This window comes from Sphaerodactylus townsendi, unplaced genomic scaffold (genome assembly GCF_021028975.2).
Source record: "Sphaerodactylus townsendi isolate TG3544 unplaced genomic scaffold, MPM_Stown_v2.3 scaffold_42, whole genome shotgun sequence".
In the NCBI taxonomy this organism is placed as follows: domain Eukaryota; kingdom Metazoa; phylum Chordata; class Lepidosauria; order Squamata; family Sphaerodactylidae; genus Sphaerodactylus; species Sphaerodactylus townsendi.
Window position 1 is genome coordinate 41761 of NW_025950605.1, and position 11623 is coordinate 53383.

General features: G+C 44.9%; 1 protein-coding gene across 1 annotated transcript; it reads left to right on the forward strand.

Moving 5' to 3' along the window:
* The first annotated feature begins 2780 nt into the window (after positions 1-2780).
* On the forward strand, positions 2781-3719 carry LOC125425413 (taste receptor type 2 member 1-like). The gene has a single exon (XM_048483019.1). It carries the CDS (start codon positions 2781-2783, stop codon positions 3717-3719), a length of 939 nt encoding a protein of 312 aa, XP_048338976.1.
* The last annotated feature ends 7904 nt before the right edge of the window (positions 3720-11623 follow it).

Sequence of the window (11623 nt, forward strand, 5' to 3'; positions counted from 1 at the left end):
CTGCCCAACTGCTCATTTCTTCTACTACCCCTCAAGGGGCGCTACAGAACAGGATGAAGACAGGAAAAACAACACACGTTAATGATGGAACAGAATAACAAAACAGTCAAACTACCATCCAAGTGAGTAATGAATCATCCCCTAACAGAAGGTGTGAAGGTTTGGACAAAACTCAGAAATATTTTCAAGTGTCTGGATTTTTTTTCCTTTTTCAACAGAAGCTCCCCCCCCCCTCTAATTTAAAAAGGGGAAACACTGACAAAAAATTCCCTAAAAACTCTTATTTTCTCTTTCGGAGTGAGGAAAATGCTTTGTAAAGCAAAGGTTTACTCATTTAAAATGTGCAGTATAAAGACTGTTTTCACGTAAGACAATAAGCACTCTTTTTATGTAAGTCTATTCAAGCGTGCAGAAATACACACACAAGATATTTTCAAGAATATGTTTATTAATAAAATGGTTATATGCTATAATTTGTATGATGATAATAAGCTATTAAAGATTTCAGTGTTTCCAGATACAGATAACTGTATGAGTTTCTGCTAATTATGAAAATAACAATTGTTTTATTATCTACAAAAGAAACGTTCTGTTTTCAACTTTCATTTTCATTTCTGTTTAAACTTAAAGGCCAAACTAAACATAAAGGTGCCATTGTGGTTGCCATGGGGCAGACTCCATTTGGAAGTTATTTAAAAATACCTCAGGCAGATTATTGTCTGTGTAGCTTTAAGGACACTGCATTTTCATCTTATTTTTTTATCAATTTAGCATCCAGCAATGGGTAGGATCCAGACCCAACTGGAAGTTTTCAGCAAATCCTCTTTCCTTCTAGCAGATTTCTCCCACTCGTGCTATTCCTCAGCACCCCTCCCTCTCACAGGAGAAGCATTTTGTGGAGATCAAGAAGGCTGCAGTGGGAGTAGAGAGGCAGGGTCATTTCTGGCTCCAACCCAAAGAGTAAAGAGTACACAGAGCAGGGACATAGGTATAGATTTCTTATGGGGGGGTTGGGGGGTGCCACGCCTCCACCCACTCCTGGATAGACTCCTGGATAGACAGGATACACAGTGGCAGCAACGCCAATGACGGCAAGTTGCACTTGGGATGCGGCAAGCGCGCCTCCCTCCCTCCCTCCCTCCCTTCGGCGTCCTTTTCCCTCCTTCCCTCGTCTGGTGCCTGCTGTCACCTGCCGCTACCTCCCAGAGAAGTAGCACCTCACACGGGGCGGCTTCTCACTCTCTTCTTCTGTGTCACTTCAGTCGCCTGTCCAGCTAGGGGCATCCTCCGTAAGTGCAGCCGCCCCTGCAACTTACTCTGTTCGTCAGCTTGCATGGCTGGCTTGCACTGGCTTGCAATGGAAATGCAATGGGGGGGGGGGTTAAACCCAAGAACACCCCTTACCTACGTCACTGGCTCAGAGAATTGAATCCTTCCCAGACTGCTTATCATACTTCTGATGGAAATCAGAACCTTTGCTCTCTTGAAAAACACTGTGCCTGTAATTCTTCTTCAGTCTGCCTTTTGTTACTCCTTTGCTGCATTGATAGTGGCACATAGCTGGCCCACCCTAGGCCAGTCAGGAGAGGAAAGCCAGACCCTCAGTTTGAAAGGATGATTATGCTCATGGGTATTATTTGCTATTGATCTTTGGAACTGAGAACCTCCTGGGAATAACCACAAATGCCTTTATTGTAGCTGATAATCTTCTGCTAATGACATTGTTCTCATCACCACTGACCAAATCTTGTTCTCACTTGGACTGTCCAGTCTTTGTGTTCAGGACGGTGCAGAGCTTCTTTTACAAGGAACTCTTCTGCAAGTGTTCTGGCTCACCAGTCTTTTGCTTCTTCTTTGTGCTCAACAACTCCATTAGTCTTTGGCTGACTGATGTATAAGTTGTCAAGCAGCTAGGTGATGATGAACCGCATTCCACATCCTCTCTTCCTGGGGATGAGGAGGATTTTCATAAAGAACAGGCCCTGGATACATGGATTTGGTGTAATTTGCCTCTAGCTGTTGTGCCACAGATATGCCCCGGGATGTTGCAGCCAACCTCTTCAGCAACTCCTCCAAGTCATTCCTTAACTTCTGCAATAGCATTTCATTCTGCCTGAATCTCAATCTCTTATGACATTGAACAAATCCCAGCCCTGTTCTTAAGGAGAATATTGGGAGTACCTAACAGTGTCACCTTTTCTACTCTCTGCCTTGAAGCTGAAATGCCACTAATTGAAATCAAAGCATGGTTCCTAACAATAAAATATTGGCACAAAATGCACTCTAGACCACTGACGAGAGATCTAATTTTTCATGTTCTTACAGACAATCATGTCTCACAATGGTTAAAAACATTTACCTCTAAAACTAGGAGTATTGGGATCTTCCTTGAATCCTTACAGGAATCCGAAGAACACTTTATTCTGAGATAAATCAATGACAGACTCAATTGACCATGAGTAGCAACTATTCTATTCAACTAAAGTAACAACAGGTTCCAGGTTTGGCAATATATTTGTTTTAAAACAACAAATCTCACAAGCATACACAAACCTGACATATTAGAACAGGATGCAAACTGGGTAGCAAAATCCCTTCTGGTAATATTTGCATCTCTACAGGGTTGACACAGAAAATCAAACCAGCCTCTCCAGATGGTTTTGGACATAAATAGAAGGGCAAAACATTGTGCTCAGTGGTATTCATAGCACTGAAAAGACAGCACTGGAAAAAGTGAAGACTTCAAAGGAGATGTTGCTGTTTCCTTTGCACTCTGAAAGATGTCCACCTCACTGGCAATTGGCTTTGCACTTCTTGTTTTAAATACTCTCGTTGGAATGATGGCCAATGGATTTATTGTCCTCTTCATTTGTATCGACTGGTTCAGAAGCAGGAAATCATCTCCAACTGACTTGATCTTGGGCTGTATTGGGCTGTCGAGATTTTTATGGCACATGATAGCGATCATGACTTCAATCATGGCGTTTTTTTTCAAGCATACTAATATACAGAATTTCCCTTCGATCATGATTTCTGCAACGTGGTTCTTTGTGAACAGCGTGAACCTTTGGTTTGCTGCCTTGCTCAGTGTTTTGTATTTTGTAAAGGTCGCCATCTTCTCCCACCCTCTTTTCCTCCAAATGAAGCAAAGATACTCTGGGCTGGTCCCATGGCTGCTTCTTGCCTCAGTGGTCTTCTCTGCTGCTTTGACTATTATTATTATCACAACTGGGACCAATGCCTTCTCCACCTGTCATTCTTACCAATCACTTTCAAGCAACAGGAGCAGTTCAGAAATTCAAACCCTTAACTTTTGCAAGAACTTTGTTATTCTATACTATGCCCCCAATATCATTCCTTCGATGTTGTTTTTGTCATCATCCATCTTACTAATAAGCTCTCTTGGGAAGCACATAAGACATTTGCAAAACAGTGGATCAGGCATCAAGGATCTCAACATGCAAATTCATTTGACAGCTATCAAAGTTCTGGTGTCCTTCACTGTTTTGTACCTGTCCAGTTTCATAGCAGTCATTTTACTATCTGTAGAGTCCTTGAACTCTGAGGTCCTTTGGACAGCCGCTATTTTTGCAAACGTGAGTGCTATGTATCCTTCTGCACATGCCCTTATCTTAATATTAGTGAATCCCAAACTGAAAGAGGGGTGTGTCAGGATGCTACATCATTTCAAATGTCACTTGAGTGAAGCATCATCTTAAAATGACCCAAAAGACTGGACAGAGAGGACATTCTTTTGTGCAAGAAGGACTTGGAAAAACCATTGGGGCACAATCCTCCAGAATGTTCTCCTAATGGAAGCACAACTAAGTGCTCTCAGTGGACTTGTTGATGAAAATTTCCCAGATGATTGTCACCTTGGATCCTGCATTATTTAAAACAATTCTTTTTATACATTTGCTTCTCCTTTCATTCCCAACCATAGCATTTTTTAAAAATTCCACATGATATTGTGCTCATTTTGAGTACGAGTATAACTCATAGTCAAACTATCCTGGCTTGACCAAGATAAATATACCAGTCTGGCCAAGAAGTTTGCATAGTTGCTGCTCCTAAAGCAGGTTTGCCCTGCAATGTTCCCCTCATTCCAGGGTATTTAAAAAACGCCAAATTGGCGATTCTTTTCCAAAATACCACGCTGAGCCCATTACTGTGCAGACACCACAGGAGCAGAACCAGTTCATTTTTCCGGCCCAGCTGCCTGATCGCCCTGCCCTGCCGCCCGCCCCCTGATCTCCACACCTGACATCATGCCATTCTTAGCCACTGACCTGCTTTCGTTGCAGCCCACCTTTCCCAAAATATTCCCCTGAGCATGTTTTCTGATCATGGTATTGACCGGGTGCCATTTCACCTGGGTTAATCAGGAGCGGAGTCCCCAAACGTCCCCATCTTTTCTGTACATGTACTGGTTGCTCGGAGCGCATAGCTAGGGAGATGTGCACTTCGGGCCAAATGTTAGTGTCATATCATTGGGGTGGGGGTGGGGGGGACTTCTAGTTTTCCTCAAAAAAATGAGAATATGAGTGGGAATGTGAGTGATGCTGTGCCCCATAATTTTTTGCTGCCACTTGCTGTGTTGTGCCCTGTGCCGGGCCCTATCCAGAACTGGAAGAACTGGGGCCTCGATTTCCCCCACTTGTTGTGGGTTGACCAATCAGAAGCGCAGCCTTTTTGGAGGGTGGCAACAGCCTGCAACGAACCTTGGGCAGGAAAATGGCCATTCTCCGTTCAGTGTGAACAGGGACTTGGGCAGCGCATTGGGGCAGCTAACGTGTACTCCTGTCTGACAGTCCTTTGGCAGCTTAACAAGCAGGAGAGGAGCAGCAGCTCATGCAAACACTGAGTGACTCAGGAATGACTACTCCTCCAGCAGTGTGGGTGTGTATGAGTTTCCCCCTTCTTTTCCCACCTGAAACATGTTGAGTAGGCCTAGGACTGCATGATGATGGTCTGGTCTTACCCTTCTCTTTACCTCTACTCACATTGCAGGCCAAAGTTAAAGTCCTTCCTGTTCTTAGTGGAGAGGTTGTTATTCCTTGTAGTAGCTATTGGTTGGCAGTTGTCTTGTCTTTTTAACTGGTCTTCTTTCTCTCTGTCCTCGCTAACCTTCACCAATGGTGCAATAAGTTTTTCTATTTTTTCATTTAGGAGCTTTAGTTCTATATATATATATTCAACAGTAATTACCATTAGAGTTGAAAAGTTAGCAAGGTCTTTATTTTCGTTAATTTCATTGACCACATTGCCTTCAAGGTTCACTGGCTTATCGGCTTTCTTTGAAGCAATGCAGGAGTCTCCTAACCCCTCCATTGTTTTCCTACTAACTGGCGTATCTCCCAGAGTTGTGAACTTTGTCTCTGTTTCTGATTCTGAATCCAATTCATTATCAGCAAGCACTGCAAAATGGTTTGATGTTTTGACTTGGAAGAAGTCTTTTATCTTGGGTTGTTTTGCATTGGGTGGGGTGGTTTCCCCAGACTCCCTTCTCCGTTTACTACAACCCATAACCAGCCGTGCAAGAACACCTTCTACTACAGTTCTTAGACCGTGATGACCAGCAAGAGTTCACAAAAGTTCACAAACATTTACAACTTTGTGCTATGAAGGATAAATTTTATCAAATCTTATCTGAGCTTCGAGGCGATACAGCTTTCCTTGCGAACACTGGAACCGCTCCACTACTTTTTAATCTCTATATAAACGATATTGTACAAAGGTTATCAGGACCAGAATACATAGCCCCCTCTATTAACCAACAGAAAATTTCCATCCTATTGTACGCAGACGACATGGTCCTAATTTCTCAAACCCGATTGGGATTAAAAAGACTGCTCAATAGTTTGGGTGAATACTGCAAGGAGGAAGCACTTTCCATCAATTATATCAAAACAAAGGCTTAGGAAAAAACCGAAAAAACACTCCTGGACAATACAAGGAATTCCTATAGAGCAATGTAGCTCATTTAAATATCTAGGAATTAACTTTAGTGAGACCTTAAATTGGAAAGTGCACTTAGGAACTTTAAGAATCTCAGCTATAAAAATAATAGGGGCAATTATGAGATTCTATTACTCAAAAAGTGGTTGTCTTGAAGATCCAGCTATAAAACTGTTCGAAAGTAAAGTCATCTCACATATGTTATATGGAATAGAAGTTTGGGGCTGGAATGACCTTATACTCAAGACACTGGAATCCATTCAGAACCTTTTTTTAAGATGGATTTTGATGCTGCCAAAGGGAACACCGGCTGCACTAATGAGGGCAGAGTTAGGTTTACCATCAATTGAATCACGTGCTCATCTCGCAATCTTGAAGGCCTGGAAAAAAAACAGCTCAGATAATAAGGAAACCTTTGGTCATCAGTCTTTTACTCTCCTGATGACAAAAAATAAAAACCGCTCTAGCTTTTTTGAAAAAATTCGATCTTGGTACACTATTCCAGATGATCTATTAAGAGTTTCAACATCCAATTCTGAACTCCGAGACTGGGTGTACAGAGAAGATGCCAGAATAAACAGACAATTAATAGTCCAGACAAAAACTGCTCCATGGTATAAACTATTTAAAAGAGATCATATTAGAGCTACATATCTGACCACTACACTAACAAGAAATCTAAGAATAGCTTATACTTCTATTAGATTTCAGTCAATGCCTTCAGCAGTGCATAGTGGCAGATACACACGAGTACCATTTTCTCAGCGCTTTTGTATCTGTGGACAACAAGAGCCTGAGGATCTCTTCCATTACATACTCTCCTGTCCTTTATATTCTGAAATAAGGAAAAGGTTTTTGGAGCCAATATTACCTAGGACAGCTTTTTTGTCCGATGATGAGAAACTGATTTTCTTATTATCTGATATTGATTCCTATGTTTCCTATAAGATGGCTCTCTTTGCCCTGGCGGCTAGGAAACTACGAGCAAAGTATTTAAAGCGCTGTTTGAACTGATATTCCAAAGTACTGGAGATTAACTTAGACTAGCTGAAGAAGCTGCAAAAACATCAGATGTATTTGATGGGGCATTTTAATTTGGAGATTGCGAACACTAATAATTTATATTTTAATGTAAAACTAAATTATTGTTTTAATCTAAATTATTGTTTTAACTAAGTTACTGTTTTAACTGCATGTATCTCTGTATTGTTATAGCCAATGGCTCAAACAATAAATACTTGACTGACACTGCATTAGAGGCTGTGGCCAGCATCCTTGCTCAAGAGGCAGTGGGTCAGCCCCCCACCTCCACAGCAACCGGTACCCCAAGCCGCGCCCCCTTCTTCATCCCACGCATTAGAGGAGATGGGGCTGTGGCCTTGTCACAGACACACATCAACTCCTGCCCCCAGAGCCGTCAGATACTTGTGAAGCTTGCCTCGAACATGTGCCAGAGATGGAACAAGTCATGACTCAGGTGGCATCACCCAGCAATTCCCTGGCGGCAGCACACTTCTCAGAGCCTGACCTGGATGATATGGATTCCAGCCCTATCCCCCACCTCCTCAGACAGTGAGTGGGCACCCTGCTGCCAAGCACCCATACCCACAGTGAGGCCAACTGGCATGAGGAGGTTGGGACACACCGGCCCATGAGAGAGCCATACAGATGGGGAGCTCACAAGGAGTCAGGACACCCAGGGCAGACCAGGTGAGTGAGCTGAACTTGTAGCAAGGGGGGCCTGAACTATGCGTTGGTGATGCGGTGGGGGTAGGTGCAGGAGGTTTCCAGGGGCAGCTGTGGCAAGGGTTGCCTGTCCATTGTGTTTCCCAGCTGGGTATTCTGTGTTTCATGTAAGGTCTCCTCTAGTTTAGCAAATACAAATGAAGGTTCTTGTTAAACCACGGCAGCATTCCAGCCATCATTTATTTACTCACAAGGAACCCTGCTAAGGGAAGGTGTATGTGGCAGGGGGAAATTCCACCCACCCTCCCAACCTCTCTTCCAGTCCCCTGCAAGGGTTAGCCAATGGCACCAGCACCCCGGGTTCTCCATCACTCATGATGCGCCCTGGAAGGCCTCCTCTTTTTTCCTGGAAAACAAGGGGTGGGTTTCCTTCCATGGCCACGAGGAAGAGATGACAATACCCCACAGGATTCTGTGGTCCCGTGACCACCAGGAGAAATGCGTGTTTGTGGCAAGAGTTGTGGGGCTGGTGTTCCTTGCCATGCACATGGAAGGGAATCATCAAACCCCCGGGTATCCTGGCAAACTGCCTGTTCCTTGATTCCTGTCTTCCATCTCCAGTTTAGAAGGTTGAGTCAACCCTCCAAAGCTTCCATTTTCTGTAAACCGTTTCTGCTGTCTAGAGATAATCTGCAGGTCCCACCAGTAGGCTGGCATCCCTGATGCTTTTGCTCATAGAGGCTGAGGCCTTCCCCTGAAATTAGCCAACTCATGCTGGTATTCCAGAGGTTTTCCAGCTCCGTATGTGGAGGGTTTCACCAGTCACAATGCTCAGTGGTTCCTTCTATGAATCTGTCCATTCCATCCCTCTTTTCAAGCTATCTGTGGCTTGGACCATCATTACTTCCACTGCAGGTGAATGGCGTAATCTTATTACTTATTTTCCCTCTACGCCAAATGAAGTCTCCCAGCCCCTACCACTTCACAAGGTGTCTGTTGTGTGCAGGGAAAGCTACAGGCTCTTTTCTCCCTTGAGACTCCTTGTGCTACAGCAAAGAGGTGTGCACGTTCAACTGTTGCTCATCACATCCACTGGTGAACACTGGAAACAAGAGCACCTTAGCCTGTTGCACTGGGGCCCCAATCAGGATTGGGCCACTGAGGCATTGCTAAATCACTTCTAAATGGAGGTTGCTTCATGACAACCACAAAGGCACCTTTATGCCTAGCATGACCTTCACGTTGAAAAGGAAATGAAGATGAAAGTTGAAAACAGCAAGTATCTTTTGTAGATAATTAAAAAATTGTTATTTTCATAGTTTCCAGAAACTCATACAGTCACTGTATCTGGCTAACAAAGAAACACAAGTTTTGAAAACACTGAAATCTTAAATAGCTTGTTGCTACTCGAGGAGGGGAGAGGGACGTTGAAAGTGCAGAATAGAAGACACAGAAACCAACTGTGTGGAATAAAATTTGGTCACATTCTGTTTATTAATATGCTGGCAAAAGGAAGCAGAGGCACAGCATAGGAGATGGATCTGGTACCGCTGTCCCTCAGTGACCAGTGGGCAGTAATTGTGCTGTCCCCCCGTAATAGCCTTCCCCCGGCCTGATTCATGGGGGGATAACACCAACACTGGAGCAGCAAGAGAGCGGGAGCCATCTGAGCACTGGACTCTGGATGAACTCCCTTTGCCGCCAGGGGGCATGAGCCACCAACAGCCCCTGCCTGGGCATGCAGTCCATAGGCTCACTCCACCCCCCAGGCCTCTTATGAAGACCCCCACCAAAGCTTCCTGAGCGAACAACCAATCACACAATGCAGATCTGATGCTTTGCAGCGAAAGGTCAATACCCGATTCCAACAGATGGATGCCATCATTCCAATACAGAGCCGGAATGTGAAATGAAAGGTGCACCACAGTCTTGCAGGTCCTGCGTCTGGTAGGGTCCCCTTTCTCCCGTGCTAATACTCTGTTTCACACTTGGTGCTCCAATAAGTGTGACCAGAAAATGCCAGCAAGTCACGTATTCCAAGTCCAACACTATGCAGCAAGGCAGCAACATGCTCTTTTCCACAGGCAAATCATTCCCATCTCGATGATCAAGGTGTGGGGCGGTCTTACCATCGCAACTGCTTCATCCAGCCTTGATAGCAAGGCATCCCAGTTCATCCCTCTCTGTCCCATCCAAAACATAGCCTCATGGCTGGCAAGGCCAAGGTTGCTCACTCTCCTTGCTACATGGGTCAGCTACACCCAATGCCTGGCAGAGGAAATGGCAGCTAGGTGCATGTGCAAGGTCTTGGAGGCTTAGCCCTGACCCTATCATTACGTTGACCGCTGTTTTAATGGTTTTAATGGTTTTTAGTTAATGTATTGATTGTTGTGGTCACTATTGTGAACCCTTATTTATTGTATATATTGATGTTGTACACCGCCCAGAGCCCCTTGGGATGGGGCGGTTTATAAATAAATAAATAAATAAATAAATAAATAAATAAATAAATAAATAAATAAATAAATAAATAAATAAATAAATAAATAAAAGTGTTCCAGGTAGCAAAGGACTATCACCTCCATGAATGGAGTAAAATCCTGGAAGGCAGAGGGGGCCAAGAAAGCCAGGAAGGCAGACACAGCCCCTTGGTATGCCTGGTGTGTTGCAGGGGCCAGGGATCCAAGAACTCCCTGGATGATCAGGTGCTGCCAAGGCTCCACGGGTCCAGTGGGAACACAGGGTGACTTCTCACATTGGGGGGCCAAGGCTCAGAACTTCTCTTCCTGGGAGTGAGACAAGGCATCCACGATGCCATTGTCAGCGCCCGAACCAGTAGCGGAGATATAAGGGGCTGGGGGTGGGGGGTGGGTGTTGCACCAGGCATGCACCTGGGGGGTGGAAAATCACCCCAACCTCTCCCCCTTCCCCCCATTGCCATCCCCACCTCTTTGCGCCCTCCCCACTTAGCTTAGTTCAGCCTGGAAAGGGCCTTGGTGGGAACTACACTACCCTGGAGACCTTGTGAGCTTTTTTCAGCCTGAACTGAACAGGCCTGAACTTCTTCAGCTGAACTTTTTCAGTCTAAACTAAGGTAAGTGGGGAAGGGGCAGGGGGCTGCAGGGGGGGACTATGGGGGGCAGAAAACATAGAATCTGCCCTGGACACAGTTTGGCCCAGCTACACCTCTGACCCAGACTAAATGCATGACTCGCTCAGAGCGGGACATTTGGTGGTTGTTAACCCTGATAATTGCCTGGTTGTCACACCAAAAGAGAATGTGCTTATCCTTAAATAGGTCACACCACAAATAAACTGCAACCAGGATGGGGAAGGATGCAAGGAAAGTGCGGTTTCGCAGTAAACCTGAGCCTTCCCAGCTGCTGCACCATCGTTGCATGAACCGCTGCCCCGTAAAAACATACTGAAACCCAGGCTGCTGGAGGTGTCAGAGTGAACCTGGAAGGCCTCCTCAGGGTTGAGCAGCATCTGCCAAAGCAAGACACTGTGGTAATTCCAGCCAAACAGCCCAGTCCAGCCTTAATCCTTTGCTGAATCTAATGAAATGGTGTGGGAAGGAGGTCCCAGACGTGGCCCTGGACAGTTATGCACAGAATGCACACCCAGGTGCCATGACCCTAGAAGCAAAGAAAAGGTCCCCGATGACCACCTGCAACTCCTGAAGGGTGCATTTTTTTCTTGCCTATAAGCAACAGGAGAAGTGAACACGACGTATCTAACTTATCCCTTGGCAGGCATCAAGTGCCCTGCATGATATCTAACAAAACACCCAGGTAAACTAATAGAGTGGTAGGGCCCACCATCTTTTCCCTCACCTGTGTGATCCCCAGCTCTTCACCAAGGGCCTGGAAACCAACACCAACCTCTCCAGAAGTTGTGGCCATAAATAGAAAGGTGGAATGTTGTGCTCTGTGGTATTTGCAGCATTGAAAAGACAACATTGGAGAAATTGTGGACT

What these genes read in the sequence shown, in the direction of transcription:
- LOC125425413 (XM_048483019.1), top strand. Translation starts at nt 2,781, where the DNA reads ATGTCCACCTCACTGGCAATTGGCTTTGCACTTCTTGTTTTAAATACT.